This window comes from Eretmochelys imbricata, chromosome 15 (genome assembly GCF_965152235.1).
Source record: "Eretmochelys imbricata isolate rEreImb1 chromosome 15, rEreImb1.hap1, whole genome shotgun sequence".
Taxonomy (NCBI): Eukaryota; Metazoa; Chordata; order Testudines; family Cheloniidae; genus Eretmochelys; species Eretmochelys imbricata.
This window is the reverse complement of record NC_135586.1, coordinates 13,087,676-13,104,397: the sequence shown is the minus strand read 5'-3', so window position 1 is coordinate 13,104,397 and position 16,722 is coordinate 13,087,676. Positions and strand designations below refer to the sequence as shown.

The 16,722-nt window shown below is 39.5% G+C and overlaps 1 protein-coding gene across 6 annotated transcripts in view; it reads left to right on the top strand.

Annotated features, from left to right (window-relative positions):
* The window catches only part of CABIN1 (calcineurin binding protein 1), a 205,453-nt gene that overhangs the window by 169,619 nt on the left and 19,112 nt on the right, over positions 1 to 16,722 (top strand). For 5 of the 6 annotated variants that reach the window (XM_077835271.1, XM_077835274.1, XM_077835272.1 and 2 more), the window contains one exon: positions 13,593 to 13,878. In XM_077835271.1, coding sequence (XP_077691397.1) covers positions 13,593 to 13,878 — 286 coding nt within the window. Of the gene's footprint in view, positions 1 to 13,592; positions 13,879 to 16,577; positions 16,675 to 16,722 lie in introns of all 6 variants that reach the window. The other variant, XR_013348094.1, reaches the window with a different exon arrangement.

Sequence of the window (16,722 nt, the reverse complement as noted above, 5' to 3'; positions counted from 1 at the left end):
TGTTTCTTAACCCTTGTCACATTTTCTTTTTCGTTGTCCATTGGCTGAAATGTATTTATCTAACCCTTTATACTCTTTCCCCTCATCAGTTTTTATGATATCAGTCATTACAAAGGCTGTTGCAGGATTATGATTACCTGTAATCTGTTGCACAATTGAGTTGATCTGATCTAAGATGAGAGATGTAGGTAGCTAACAGTGGAAATCAGAGTGATTTCCATACCTTTACAATGACTCCTCTGTCTAAATGTTCGCAACCTTTGGACCAGCAGCAACAGATCCGAACGTATTGCTACATGTAAAGGTCTCGTTTTTCATGGTCACCCAGCAACTCTGTGGTTTCTGGGTTTCTACTCCAAGCAACAGCTGTGGAACCTGAAGGGAGATGGTTATTTACCTGCCCTTGGAGAGAGACCTAAAGCCAGGAAGAAATAGCAAACAGGGCAGTAGGTGTGTCCTATGGTGATTCATATTGCTGGTAAACCATAGAGTTGACAAAACCACAGGATTTTATGGTTCCTCGCATCAGCACACATGGATTAAGAGCAGAAACAGTGACTCAAAGTCCAACTAGAGAAAGTAAAATACATCTTGGAAAAATCCCAGTGCGTCTACTCAATAGCCATTACTCAGCTGCCTTATACGTTCTTTCAAAATATAAAAATCTAGCTATATTGTAGATTGACAGCCCTCAAAAATGTATTTACAATAAAACCAAATTTGTTTGAAATATTTAGAATCCAAGTTATAAACTTTTTATTGCTTTAGTATGATATCAAGTGGTGGAGGTATTTTAAAATTGTAAAACTAGATACAAAAAGTGCTGCTGTCTGAGATTTTCTGCACCAAAAATGTAGAACTGTGCATACATACTGAGCAAAATTCAGCCATGACTTAAATATAATATATTCATCATTCATAAGAACTCTAAAAAATGGATGAAAGTGGTAAAGTTGAGTATTTTGTATTAGTTTGGTACTTAATGGGGGGTGCAAAATGAGTATAACTTTACGCACCAAGGAGTCTGGAGCAGGAAAAGAACTAAGAAGAGGATGAAAGGTAAGCTGGAGGGCTGCTTTCTCCTACACCTTCCCATTTAGTTGCTTTTCTTGCTACAATCCATACACGTCTCCTAGATCGGTAAGCTGCACTCATTTTCACATCTACTGAATACCTAATCAGTACAAGTTACATCACCTGTTTTGCAGTCTACTTAGACCACCTGTTAAAGTTGCTGATTTTGACCCAGAGACTTCCATTGTGGGTTCATCTACTTAGTCTCCTTACCTTTATGGCCAATTTTATGTGCGTGCTTGTATGTCACAAGCTATAAAGACAAATTCCCCTGTTCTAAATAACTTTGAGATCCCTAGTTGTTAATTTCTTTCATCTATTCCACCAGTTTTGCTTATGATGCTGCCAAGGTATGTGAAGTGTCAGACCTCTTGTATGTCAATCCCAGAATGGTCCCTTAGCATATATGCTAACTATTTTTGCTAAATTATCTGTTTGATCTTGTATTTAGCTGTGGCACTCTAAGTACCTTTCCCAGACCTGAGAAAGAGCTCTGTGTATCTCAAAAGCTTGCTCTCTCACCAACATAAATTGGTCCAGTAAAAGGTATTACCTCCCCTACTATGCCTCTCTAATCCCAGAAAGTGTTATTGGGGTTGATTCTCAAGGTTTTAGTTTTCTTAGTGTTGATTTTCAGCCCGAGTAACATATGTCTGGAGATGGTTTGTTTTAGCTTGCATATCTTTGTGGGTATGGAACAGCAAGCTGATGTTATCTGCAAAGTCAAGGTCTTCTAGTTTCTGTGTGAAAGTCCGTTGCAAACCCCTGGGCTGTTTGTGGTTTTTCTCATGACCCAGTCTGTTACTAGTAGGAAAGTCATCTGTGACATAAGATGTACTTGTCTGATGCTGTTAGTTACCTTGAATGGCTTAGTCAGTTTGCTGCTATGTAATTCTTTGCATGTTCTATTCTCATAAAAGCTTTTGAAGAATAATCACAGATTTCTGGGAGATTCCATAGTGACACAGCAATTTCCAGTAAACAGTTCTATCCACTGTGTCAAAGGCTTTTTAGAAATCTATGAAATTCATGTAGAGCAATGACTACAATTTGATCAACAGTTCTGTGATGATACGTGGGGTTACTGTTTGATCTTTGCATTACAGCCAGAATAACATCAAACTGCACTCTCTCTCAAGAAGGCCACAAAGCTGTCACAATAGGAATGGGGATAAAGGTCTTTTTGATGAATGAATGGCTAACATGAAGGCAGGAGGGCTTCTGTGTCATTCATTTAGGGCTCTCACTAATTCTGATTCCTCAAAATAAATGTTTTGCTGTCCTTGAGATGGGACTTTTCTTGTAACTTAAGTAATTTCTTCTTAGCCCTAGGCAAGATAACCAGAAATTCGCTTCTAGAATTAGTGTTAATCTGTAAAAAAGAGAGGTCAGACACTAGAAGACAACTGAGCATACTGCACTTCTACAGTCACACCACTTGAGGATCTCTAAACCTTGGCTTCTATTCAATTTTTTTTAATTAATCATTCCTTAGATGTAAAGTGCCATAACCTAAATTAGAAAAATGAAGACCTGAAGCATTAGGATTACAGCAGGACTCATTAATTAAAATCCCTTTTCTTGTCTTGATAGAAGTTTGCCCTCTTCTGCTTGATAGTTGTATTAGAAACACACCTTTTATTGTTCAGGTGCACTTGTAAAGTTAGCATGTCAAACAGTGCCTCAGAGTACAATTGGTTTAAGGGCTTAGACCATTTGTCTTCACCTAGACCAACTTAATTTTTTTTTTCAGTATGGGAGTTTTGGTGAAGATACTGGTTTAATCTTTTATGCTGTAAGAATTCTTCCCATTCTGCTGATACACAATACTCCCTAAAAGTATATAATCTTAGAAGTGATAGTAGTGGATTTTCATTATTGGCATTATTAGCATTTATTAAAACAATTTTATTATATTCACAAATGAACTCTTTCCTTCTCCTAGAAATATAAGCAGACAAGAGAAGTAGGAGCAAATAGTCCAGTGGGCTAAATGTTACACTTCTCATATAGTTACAAGGATGCTACATTTTATATTCTATGTCCAAGTTGTTTATGGTGTATTTTGCAATGCAGCTTCATATAAGAACCAATTTGACAAGCTCTTGAGAACTAATTGTTTGATTTCTTGAAGGAAGGAGGTAGAAAGAGGTGCAAGAGTCTCTCTTGATTTGATTTTTAGTGGAAGATCTTGTTCTCCATATTGACCCCATCAGGTAGCCAGTAACATTTTCCTGTTAAAACTACACAAATGACTACAAATAGTGCAAGTGGCAATACAGTGGGGACTTTTTCTCTTCCCATATAATCTACTCTTTAACTTGTTTCTTTATAAAGAAATCTGGGATCAGAAGGCAAATCATGTCTTTATTTTTCCTTTAAAACAAATAATTTTATAGACATCACACTGATTTGTGACCTGGATTGTAAAACTAATATGCTGAGTAGTGAATTTCTTAAAACAAACCATGCTTTTGTTCAGAGTACATTGATTTAAATCATGATTTAAATCACCAAGTGGAAAGCCTTGATTTAAATCGTAAATTTTAATCAACTTTTCCATTTGTACTTCAGTTATTTTCTAAAGAAAGGTGCACACTCGGTTGTTATAACCATTAAAATATGTTGATTTACAACTAAACAGGGCATTTACACTAGATGTGGTACATCTTTTTGGTGTCTACAAACCAATTATAAGAAATTATATAGGTCAGAATATAAGAATATATACTAGAATATAAGAAATTATATAGGTCAGTATTTTCAGATTCTTATTAACTGTACATTTTTAGTGTGTTAGAAAATGGTGAATGATATATTGCTTATTTACAAGCTTCTTGCTTGTGATTTGTGTGAAGCCTCATTGGGATGGTAACTGGAATTTAATTAATCCCATAAAATGGCATATCAAATTTATTTTTATTAAACAAAACAACCTTAAATGTTTTGAATACATAAACTTCTCTTATCAAAACATGTTTCACATTTACAGCTAAATGATTTATTAAACTGAGGGACTAATTGTAGTCAGTGAATTTAACTGATTATTTCAGATCAGCCTGGGAAAATATTCAAATATACCTAAGTGAAAGTGACTGGAGTTTATGTTGCTAGTTTTGCCTAGTTTGAAATGAGACAATCTCTTAAATTAGACTGTCCTGTTATGCTATATTTATTAAGCTTGACCTCAAAAGTTAGATGTTTTTTCCTTAATTCTTTCTTTATATAGAAAAGCAGCCTTTAACTCAAAGTTTTATAGAGGCTCACGGATTCAGCATATTTATTTTTATTTAAATGTTTTAAAAGATTATAATATGTTTTGTAAAACAGGTTTAATTTTAAAAAGAGAAACTTATAATTTAAATGACAAAATTTAAAAAATCTGATGTAAATAAAACATTTTTTTATTTTTCTTTCAAAAACAGTTGATTTTTATCCATCCTGCTATTGTTCCATACTGGAAATAACTTGCCGCTAAGTAGAGTTTTGAGAAGATTAGCATGACTAATTGAGTTATATAAGGAGAGTGATCACTTTAGATAAGCTATTACCAGCAGGAGAGTGGGGTGGGAGGAGGTATTGTTTCATGGTCTCTGTGTATATAATGTCTTCCGCAGTTTCCACAGTATGCATCCGATGAAGTGAGCTGTAGCTCACGAAAGCTTATGCTCAAATAAATTGGTTAGTCTCTAAGGTGCTACAAGTACTCCTTTTCTTTTTGCAAATACAGACTAACACGACTGTTACTCTGAAACCTGAGTTATATTAGTTTTAGGATGCTAAGATTCTGGGAATGTGATTACTTTGCCACCAGATCCTCTAGCGAGGTCATTCATTATTCAGTCATGTAGCTAAAGTTTGAGATGGGAGAATGTCAAGGTTCCTCCCCCACTCTGAACTCTAGGGTACAGATGTGGGGACCTGCATGAAAAACCTCCTAAGCTTATCTTTACCAGCTTAGGTCAAAACTTCCCCAAGGTACAAAATATTCCACCCGTCGTCCTTGGATTGGCCCGCTACCACCACCAAACTAATACTGGTTACTGGGGAAGAGCTGTTTGGACGCGTCTTTCCCCCCAAAATACTTCCCAAAACCTTGCACCCCACTTCCTGGACAAGGTTTGGTAAAAAGCCTCACCAATTTGCCTAGGTGACTACAGACCCAGACCCTTGGATCTTAAGAACAATGAACAATCCTCCCAACACTTGCACCCCCCCTTTCCTGGGAAATGTTGGATAAAAAGCCTCACCAATTTGCATAGGTGACCACAGACCCAAACCCTTGGATCTGAGAACAATGAAAAAGCATTCAGTTTCTTACAAGAAGACTTTTAATAAAAATAGAAGTAAATAGAAATAAAGAAATCCCCCCTGTAAAATCAGGATGGTAGATATCTTACAGGGTAATTAGATTCAAAAACATAGAGAACCCCTCTAGGCAAAACCTTAAGTTACAAAAAAGATACACAGACAGAAATAGTTATTCTATTCAGCACAATTCTTTTCTCAGCCATTTTAAAGAAATCATAATCTAACACATACCTAGCTAGATTACTTACTAAAAGTTCTAAGACTCCATTCCTGGTCTATCCCCGGCAGAAACCCGCATATAGACAGACACACAGACCCTTTGTTTCTCTCCCTCCTCCCAGCTTTTGAAAGTATCTTGTCTCCTCATTGGTCATTTTGGTCAGGTGCCAGCGAGGTTACCTTTAGCTTCTTAACCCTTTACAGGTGAGAGGAGCTTTCCCCTGGCCAGGAGGGATTTCAAAGGGGTTTACCCTTCCCTTTATATTTATGACAGAGAACAACAAATTTAGTCTTGAAAACAACTATTAAAGCAGATTTGATATCCGAGTACACTGGAACAAAACTGGTTCTCCTAATAAGTCATTTCTAATAAAACTTACTTTCTAATTTAACATATGCCTTTCTTCAAAGCCTTCTAGGAACTCCCTTTTGGGAAGGTGGAAATCTGAATTTTAGAGATTACTCAACCCTGTAGTCTGTTTGACTCTCTTCTGCTGGGGATATGATCTTGAGTAGCATGGAGATAACATATTATTGCTAGTACAAAGCCATGAATTAATATGCAGGCACTAGAATATTTACTCTAAGGGACATCTGTCTGGTTCCAATAGAGTGAATCCTGCATTATCTCAAACCAGCAAATATTCACCTCCTGTAAACAAATGGTGCTGTTGTGTAAAACAGCAGGAGCCCAAGGAGAGAGGGCTATGTTACTGGAGGGTTTGGATGGGAAAATAGACTTACAAGGTTTGTGATTTTTCTGTTTTTATCAGTTTTTAACAAGCCAATATCTTGGTTTTTTCCTTTTATGACCACAGGTAGCACAGATTTTGTGGTCTATGATGACCAGTTAAAATAATGTTTTTGGATGGATTCCATGTGGTGGTGGCAAAAATCATGCCTCTGCAATATATAACCTGTTATCTGTTAACAAGAGCTTTGCAAGCTTTCTCCTTGAGCCAGTCTCAAAATCAAATCAGTCACTCAAATTGTACTATCAATGGATTTACAATTGGTAAATCGTCATGTTAGAGTTTAAATTCAAAGTGGCTTTTTAAGTTTTGCTTGGAACAGAAGAAATTGTCGTGCAGGGGCAAAGCAGAATGTGAACTGAAATGGTAGGTTTGTAAACATTTTTTTCTTCAGGGAGAAAACTGATGAGAGGATATTGTTTGATCTGGTTTGGATGTCCAGATTTTCTTTTCATATTCCCACATTTTTACGTTGTTGATCTGTAAAAGAAACTGTTAAAAGCCCTTTCCCGGGGATGGGGAGAAATAAATGAAACATTAAATAATTAGAAAATAAGCATCTCTTGTTCTGCCTCATATGGTTTCCCCCCCCCCCTTTGTTCTGCCCACTTGCTGCTAATTTTCATCTCCTCGTTTTCTTTTCTTTCTGCACATCAAGACGTCAGAGACTGCTTATGGAACTGAAAGTGTTTTTCCTGAGTTGTCTATAGATTTTATTTAATGCAGCAGAGAGACAACAAGAAAAAGGGAAAGAAGAAGGTGGGAAAAGGGGGACAAAAAGACAAGTTTTTTAGATCTCACTCCTACCAAAGAGTGACCATTTTGTTCACTGTTGCATTCACCAGTTACCATGGCATCCCCCTCTCACTTTATACTGGAGGTGTTCTCTCAGCCTAATTAACAGCTCTCCTCTCTCAGCCTGCAGCTGAAAACAATTGTTTAAACGAACAAGAAGGAAAGAAAAAAAACACTTTTTTCCTTTTTAATTTATTAATATTTTTCACCTTACCATTTTACCTCTCTTGATCTGATAATTCTGTTTGCATATCAGAGCGTCGTTGGAATATGTAGTAGGCCGCCTACTCAGAATGGGAGACCACGTCTTTGAATGCATGCATTACATGAAGGAGTTGGTTCGGCTGGAATACAATTCAGATGACTGTGTGTATGTTATAATTTGCCCTTTACAAAATGTTAGTTATGGAGTTTCAGGCCACAAAGGACAACTAGATCATCTAGTCTGACCTTCTGTATATCCCAGGCCACCAGCACCCACACACTAAACCCAAGTTGGGGGGCCATGTTGAAGTTGATATATGGTTCTTCAAGATATGGAGTACAGTACCATATTATGGGCATCACTGCTAGTTCTAAAGGTACATTGGAAAAAGCTTAGACAGAAGTCTTGTGTCAAATGTCACTTTTTATCACTTGTTGTCTCCACACTGAAGTGCCCTACAGAAAAACTGCAAGGAATTTTTTACTGAGCTTATACTCCAGGAGAAGGTTATTCCTCTATCTCTACTGCTTTCTTCCCTTTAAGGCTAGGTCAGTAACTGCTTTTCTGCCTCTTCTGTGCCTTTATATTTTCTTCCTGTATAAGAAGGGTTTCTCCATAGATCCTCCAGTTCCCATGAGGCCTAAGGATTTTTTCTGAAGAGGAGGGGGTTAACGCCTCTAGAGTCCAAAGAAAGTATAGAAAAGAAAGAAAAGAGTAATCTGTTGATGGCTATAGAAGCATAGAAAGAGTCTTAGACACCTAGCTACATATAGCCCAAAAAGAGATCTCACCATCTGCACAGCCATATAGCTTTATTTATTCAGTTAGGTTTCAGCCTGATCCCATACCAAAGGGCACCTTTGCTTTAAAGCTCTTTTGATATATGTATAAAAACACAAAGAACATAGGATATGACCAAAGCAGATATACTTCTTTCTATTATACATCATTTGATCACCAGTCATGTGACAAATACAGCATAAAAGCCTCAGGCTTTGCTGGTTCTGTCTATATGCTGTGGTAGAGATGAGGCGAAAGCAGAGTTCCTGCATACTCTTCTCTTTAACAGGTGAGGACCTACAGGAAATCCTAGCCCCTAGTGGGGAAACTAGAGGTTTTCCACCAAAATGATCGGAGGGGGAATGAGAGGAGAGATAATTTTCCTCCTTCTGTACCAGTTCCTCGTAGACACCAGTTCCCTCTGAAACTTGCTACCTTTATCATGGAAAAAAGCATGAATTGAAGCCTCTTCACGTTGTAAAACACATTTACATTAATTTTAAAGGCAGTGAGAATGGGAAAGTTTACATCCTGCCGTGGATTGGGAGAGAATAGTCAGAGCTTTGACTCTATGTACCACAACAAAGTACAGTAGAACATTCTCCTCATAGAAGCCACATCAAACATTGTTATGCAGACAAAACTACACAGGGTCATTTCAGGGGACAAGACAAGATGTCACATTTATTATAATAACACAATTTGATTTATGACCAATAACTAATATCTAATACCTATGTACGTGTACACACACACATATTATATATATGTTCTGCAGCTGCTGTATAGTTACCAGTCCTGAATGTAGCTTGAGTTCATGGCTTGGGTTCGTAGCTTGTGGCGGCTAACTGGCCAGGAAAGCTGGGCACAAGGAAGGGCTGGGTCTCTCTTGGGCATGCATGAATGCCCTTCCATGTTGGCAGCAGAATGTTACCCTCCAAAGTCTTCCATCTCATCCATACTTTTTTATAGGCTTTAGTTTGAATCCAGAGTTTATAGGTCTTGCTGTGTCACGCTGTCTCTGGGTTCGGTGTGATTGATCACCCGTCAGTTGCAGACATGACTTTCAGCCTAGGACCTGGCTTTGATGTTTCTTCAATTGTATTTTTGTTCTTTTCATTTTAGGGTGGACTCTTCTTGCTTTGTCAGAGCTGTTGTCTGCATCTTCAGCCATTGGTGTTTACACTTTATTTCATCAGGACAGGCTGGGGCTGGAGGTTGATTCCATCATCCATACATACCTCATTCACACATCTAAACTAAACTAATAAGGTCACAGCAGGGTTTGCAAAAATGAAGGTTGCAGCAAGCTTTTACAAAATGTAGTGAGCATTTTAAAATGGAGTTTGGGACAAGTTAAAATGGAGTTTGAGTTACAATATAGACAAGTATATGAATGACAAAAAGTGAGCAGAAGTTACAATGTTGAAACAATGTAAGTTTCAGCAATTTAAGCAGCAATTGGATTGAAAGTGAAACTCAGTTAGCCAGTTATTGGGGTAACCGGTTTTATGAATGAATGTTATTTCATTCATAAAACTTTGCTTATGAAGTTATATTAATGAAGTGAACAATTAAAAACAATGTCATTGATCAGTTCTACAACATGGGTAGAAGCTTGACACTAATTCTCAGTTTTCTACTGAAGATGAATGGGGAGGGGAGGAAATAATCAAGCCCCAGAAAGACATGGAATGCATTCATCCACGCAGAACATCAGACCCCCTCCTGATTTAAAAAAAAATGTGCTGTAGAAAACTGGTCCTCCTTCTGGTGCCCTTCTCAGTGTCTTGTCTTTACCGTGCCTGGTTATGATCAGCAGTATGATCATAGATAGAATAGATAGGTATGTATTAGTTCTGATGCACTTAAGTCAGTTTCTCTACTATGCATCTTCCGGATCTGTTTCTCACTCAAAGTGTAATAGTCCTGTGTTTTTGCTGCTAGGCAATCACCTGCATGACATTAAAATACATGTGGCCCCATAGACCTTGACAAGTATTACTGCTAGTGGGATCATGCACACCTGCTTTGCATGTAAGTTGGCATCAGTGGCTGATATAGAAGTGTCACAACTCTTGTCTTCACACTAAAAACTAAATATTTTCAAAAGAGGTAATCCTTCACACCTATTATAATTCTTCCTCAGTTATTTTTGATACTATTCCAGCTTCCTTGACTTCAATAAAATGTCATATAAATTTCAGCCTCTCTCAAGAGGGCAACAGTGGAATTGCAGTGGGGGAAGGATATAGTGATAAGGCCAGGATTCTTTTCTGTGTACTGTGGGAGATTTTTTGTTTTAAGACAGTCTCCTTACCCCCACTTTCACCATCAAAGAAAGTTATCAAGGTTATGTTCACCTGCTAACATCTCTGTTTGTTTCATTGGAGAAGGGGATCTGATTTTCTCTATCTCGAGAATCACTAAGACAGCCCTTCACCAGTTTACATTTGGAAAGTTTTCTTAACAGCCATTAAGATGAGAAAATTCTTTCAAGTAAAACCTTAAATCACATTGAAACTAATGGAGCTATCAGATTAGTACCAGTACAGGATAATGCCATGTGCTGATGCATTATTACCCCTACTTTGCACACATGCACATTAATGAGCAGTGGGTGAACCTCAGGGAGGGTAGCACCTAGCCCGGCCTGCCCTTTCTGCCTGAGGCCCCTCCTCGCCCGCTGAAGGCCAGAGTGGGCCCCCAGCCCCAGACCTCCCGAGTGCCAGGCAGGCGGCGTGCCCCCTCCCAGAGCACCAGGCAGGCAGCACGGCCCCCACCCAGCCCCGGAGCTCCAGGCAGCGCCCTTCCCGCCCCAACCCTGGAGCTCAGGACAGCTTCCAGTGCCCCAGAGCGCCAGGTGGAGTCCTTAGCCCCAGGATGGCCCCCATTAGCCCCAGCCTGGGGCCCTGGACACGGGGGAAGAGCCCCCTGCAGCACAGTGCCGGGAAGCAGGAGTGGGCCTGAGGGCAGAGCCATGCAGGGCTGTTTGGGGGGGCTCTGCCCCCCCCCAGCCTTTAATACTCACTGCCCATGTGCACATATCTACTAAAGTTCAGATTTATTACAAAAAACTATTGCCCTGTAAAGTAACCAATCGTTGGATGGAATACCTAAATCCTTTCCAACTCGCACACCCATAGTTTCCATTATACACTAACAATTGGAATCTTGGTTTTGTTCATGCCCAAGCACTCTGTCAGCTTCAGTCAGGACAGTGGCTGCAATATTTAAGTGAAACATATGTTGCACAGTGCTGGCCACGTACACATGAAATATGTTTTTGTTTATGCCACCATTGGATGCCAACATCCTCCTTAGAATGCAACCCTGGCAGTCTTAGGCTGCCAAGAAAAAGTATTAGACAGACCTTGAAATTTTACATGAATGAACAACTTGAAAAACAATGGGCCAAATATATTCCTGGTTGACTTCAGATTTAGTAGGTATGAATTTGGCCTTTTATACATGCATGGATTATGTCAGTCAAATCTCTGTCCCCGCCCTACACACCCATTCATCTGCAATTAAAAACCTTACTACATTCAGCTTTCACAGTGGTTTCCTTCAAGCTCCAATTAAGTGTTATATGGGAATCTGACAGTGACTCCTCTTTCATGTACCTTTCTCTTTCTGTTTCTTCTTGCCTCACCATCTGTTTTCTCCTTTACCTCTTGTATGTCCCCAAATCTTGCCTTTTCCTTCTCTCTGACCTTTCTATTCATGCACTCCTTTTCCCACCAGTCATATAAGCTGCGTGTCTCCTACAATCCATTTACTAATTTAGTCCCTACCTGTCCTCTTTTTTTTGTCACTCCTCCTTTCTCATTCCTCTCTCTGTGCTCACTACCTATATAAATGTAAGGGTTTTTTTATTACTAATAGTGTGCCTGGATTTTTTAATATTTGGATAACTTTGACTGTCAATAGCATCTTCAGTTGTCTATACTAGTTTCAGAATTTAGGACATTATGTATGCAGGAAATTTGTCTTCTGTGTACAGAATCTCATAAATTAGGTGCGTTATGAGTTTTTACATCCTCTAAACCATCAGAAACTGGACATTGCTAGAGGCACAATAGATCTTATCTGATCCAGTATGGCAATTATGATGTAAAAACAGCTTTTTTAAAATTAATTGGCAGTGAGATTTTAACCATATCCATTAAATACTGCGACTGATTAAATATACGCACTAATAACACAGAAGTGACTTTAGAAGTTATACTACACAAAGTATAAATAGGTCCAAGAGCGCTCTCCAGTATTGAATTTTAAATGTATTAAATATTACAGATATTCTGGTACAAATTCACTCCAGATTCTGTCAGTGGAGTTCAACCCCTGCTTCTCAAACCATTGTAGCAAATCTGTAGACACCTAGGACACCATGGTCCCTTAGAACATTGGTAGCAAAGATAGAACTTTGATCTTCTTGCTCCAAAGGCACAGGCCCTACTGCATCAACTGGGCATAAATCTCCTTTTATTTTAGTGGTTTAGGGCCTATGAGACTGACAGGTGAGCAGCTTGGAGTCTGTCTAGCCAGTTCATTACCACTTAATCTGAATTAATGAAGATTATTAAGAACACAAAGGTAGTCTGTAGCATTAAAGACCAGAATATCTATTGGTATGGAATGTGGGAGGGGTTTTATTTTATTTGAGCTGTCTTTCCCTTCCTTGGTGAATTTAAATCACTCTTCTACCTCTTGGTTACGTAACTAGTAGCAATGCTTCAGATTCTTAGTTGTGCCCTTGGGACGAGAGCCCAGCTGTTAGTATTGATATTTTATCCTCCGTATTAAGGTCCAAAGGCAAGAGTGCTTCCAGATCAGTCATTTCAAGCTGGACTTCAGCATTATTTGCTCGCTGCCACAATTGATAATCACTTAGAATAAGCACATTTTTATTATTTTACAAATATAAATACTCTCTTATCTCCTCATTTCTTTTGCTCTCTTTCATAGCCTTACACACAGTATTTTCTTTTAATAATTTGGGGTTTTGAAGCTCAGTTCTTCCCAAAGCACTAACTATCTGCTAGATTAAACCCAGAGTTTGCCAGCAATTCTTTTTAATTGAAAGAGCTTCTTTCTATTCATAGGAGTTTGGAACATTCCTGAATTTCATCCTGTTTAATAATAAAGTTCCGCTGAGTATATTATGCTTAAGGAGCTTTCTATACAAAGCAGCTCAATTAGAGCACTATAACTGTGAATATGAATAAGTACTCCAGGTGGTGCTTTGATAAATGAACTGTAAAGTATGGAAGATAAATACTCACCTGGAGGGAAGATTTTATTGTTATGGTTAGTATATATGTGCACAAGAGAGATGCTATTTTTTTGCATTATGCAAGTGACCACAATACTTGCAGTTTCCATTCAATAAGGTTACACATATGAGCTCAGTAGGCCATATTTTCTCACCATCTTTCCTTTTTTTAATGTAGTCCATAGGGGAAACGCCAACAACCCCAAAGCATATAAAGGACAATAAAGAGAGCTTCTTTCCAGCAACACTGCCTCCTACACCAGTAAATCCAGACACTGTGACTTCTGAAAACCTCCTAAAACTGAACGACCTTCATTCCAAACCCAAGCCAGCATCCTCTTCCTCCTCTTCCTCTTCCTCCGCATCTTCTTCAGTGCCCCCACCGCACACACCACACAAGGACATCGAGCCACACCAACGCCAGAGTGCAGAGACTGCTCCCAGCATGTCTTACATTGCGCATGGTAAGTCTGCACCTAACAAAATGTCTTGACAGTCTCTAGTTGACTTGCCCAAGGGCACATAGTAAGTCATAGTAAGTAAGTCAGAATTCTGCCACAAGTTACATTTTTTAATCTCTAGACCATATGCAAAAGAACACAAGAGGCCACACAAACTGAGATTTGTCTCTGGTTCTGAAAGGGACATATATATTACTAGAACTGATCGAAGAGTTGTCCTCAGTGTGTATGTAAAACATAAAAGTGCTATAGCTTATTGAAAAGGAGGGTTTCTAACTCTGCTGTGGTATAAAATAGATATTTATTTTTTCAATAGTTGACTTAAAGAAATAGTGGTGGTTTAAAATTGCTTAGAAGTTTGAAAAGTTAGACATAATACCAGTGGAGATGGATTAGTCGGCAATGTGTATGTGAAGTAGTCAAAGGGGCATGATTAATGTAACTTATTATATGGGTATCACTGCCACGTGTTTGTGTGTATGTGTGTGTAGAAATCCCAAACTTGTACAGTACTGTACTAATAACTTTTTTGTAGGGTAGCATCATCTTTATGCCACAGAGAAACTATTTTATAAGATATTTATTCATCAGATATGCTATTGATATAAATATTTCTGCTCTGGAAAATGGAGGGTTGACTTAGTTACAATGAGCCATGGTAACTACAGAATGATAGTTGTATGAGGCAGAATAAACAGTGGCTGAGAGGACTGGAATGTTAGAATTACAATATTTGTAGCCCTAATGTAGTTAGATGAGGACACAGGGTGCAGATAAGAAGGTCAAAGATGCAAAATACATACAGTTTAGAGTCCCTGGTTGGCATGAGAACATGACTTATTTGGGGCCATTTTATATAGTTGGTCCTAGACAGACAACCAAGATCAGAGAATTTAATGAGTCTTATCACCCTTGCATTTTTGGTCACAGGCCAGCCACAGCATGGCCAGTAGGCAAAGGGAGTGTGATGGGCTCGCACCCTCAGTATTACTAACCTCCACAGAGGGCATGAAGTAAGGCTGAACCAGCCCAAGCCTGCTCTGTACTGGCCAGCAAAGCCTAATTGTGCTCATGTGTGGAAGCGTAATGATGCACCCACTTAAAAGATGGCAGAATTCTTGCTGAAGTGTACGCTACGGAGCTCCAGGAGGAATTCTGTCTGAACCAACCACAATTCTTCCTGTGGCTTCTGTTAACAGCCTAGCCCCTTCCAGCTATACAGATACCCCCAATGTGGGACTGTGCCTTAAAGGCATAATCTGGCCCTGAAGGTTTGTGACTTTTATATGAAATATATACAGTGCAACCTCAATGATCCAAAATTATCATCTGAAACAAGATCATGTCATTTGATGTCTGTTAATTATATTGAAAATTCCCACAATTATTCAAAATTCTTTAGTCCTCTCTTGCACTCAGATAATCAAAATTGTAGTTAATCAAAAAACTGTAGAGCAGGGTTGAACAAACTTTTTGGCCGGAGGGCCACATCGGGGAATAGAAATTGTACGGTGGGCCATGAATGTTCACAAAATTGGGGTTGGGGTGTGTGGGGGGGGGAGGGCTCTGATTGGGGGTGTGTGCTCTGGGGTGGGGCTGGGGGATGAGAGGTTTGGGGTGTAGGACGATGCTCTGGGCTGGGATGTAGGGGTTTGGAGAGCAGGAGGGATATCAGGACTGGGGCAGGGGGTTGGAGTGTGGGCAGAGGCTCAGGGGTGCAGGCTCCAAGTGACACTTACCTCAAGCGGCTCCCGGAAGCAGTGGCATGTCCCTTCTCCAGCTCCTACGTGTGGAGCGGCCCCCGACCCTGCTAGAGCGCCGGAGTGGGGCCATGCAGCTGCTTCCAGGAGCTCATGATGGGGCCCCCAACCCTGTGCCCCAGAGTGGGGCCAAGCCCCAGCGCCCCAGCTGAAGTGCCAGAGTGGGGCCATGCCGCATGGTGCGGCCCCTGACCCGGTGCCGCGGCTGGAGCGCCGGAACCCACTCCCCAGCGGGAACTGATGAGCTGGCTTAAAAGGTTCGCCGGCCAAGTTTGCCCACCCCATTGTAGAGTATGAATGTTTCACAAATGAATATTTACATTATGGGCATAATGGTCAAAAGTGCCTAAATTCTTTTTTTAGAAGTGACTTGGCCCCTGTATATCTAAAGAAAATAATCAAACTATTTTCAGATAATATTAAAAGCCAGAGAGACATCTACACAAGCCTGGTATGTTTACTGTTAAGAATGAAACCTCATATATCCATCCAGGCATTGTAGAATGGAGCAAATCAGAATAGTGTTAAGGTAGTGCCAAGCTATTGGAGGCATCATCATCAATACTTTATGAGCTAGTCTCAAACTGGTTTGTTTGAAACAAATTTTGCTTTGTGACTGAGTATCTTTGTATAGTTTATGCGCACATGCCTACTGTACATGATTTTTTTTCCTTATGTAATCAGTCTTGGCAGCTAAATGCAGATAATCTTCTGAATACATCAGCAACAAAGAGCAAACCAGGGAGAAATCAATTTTCCCAACGAGCTAATCTCTCAGAGAGTACAGGATTAAATTGAAATTTAACATCCGCCACTAATAGTCAATTTATAATCACCTCACATTCCTTCTCCACAAATTTTGTAGTGGGGAGGGAGAAAATGTTGCAGTCAGATTTGTCCAGAAATGGAATTATATGGTATTATCATGGGATGTCTTTCCAGGCTTGTTCAGCAGGGAATAATTCAGGTCCATCTCTGGAGGAGGAAAAGAATGAAGCCTCTGCCTTTTAAAGTTGTTGTGATCTCACTGAGCAGAGAGGTAGGAATGACAGTGCAGGTTAGCGCTCCCGTGTGCCATTGCTTTACA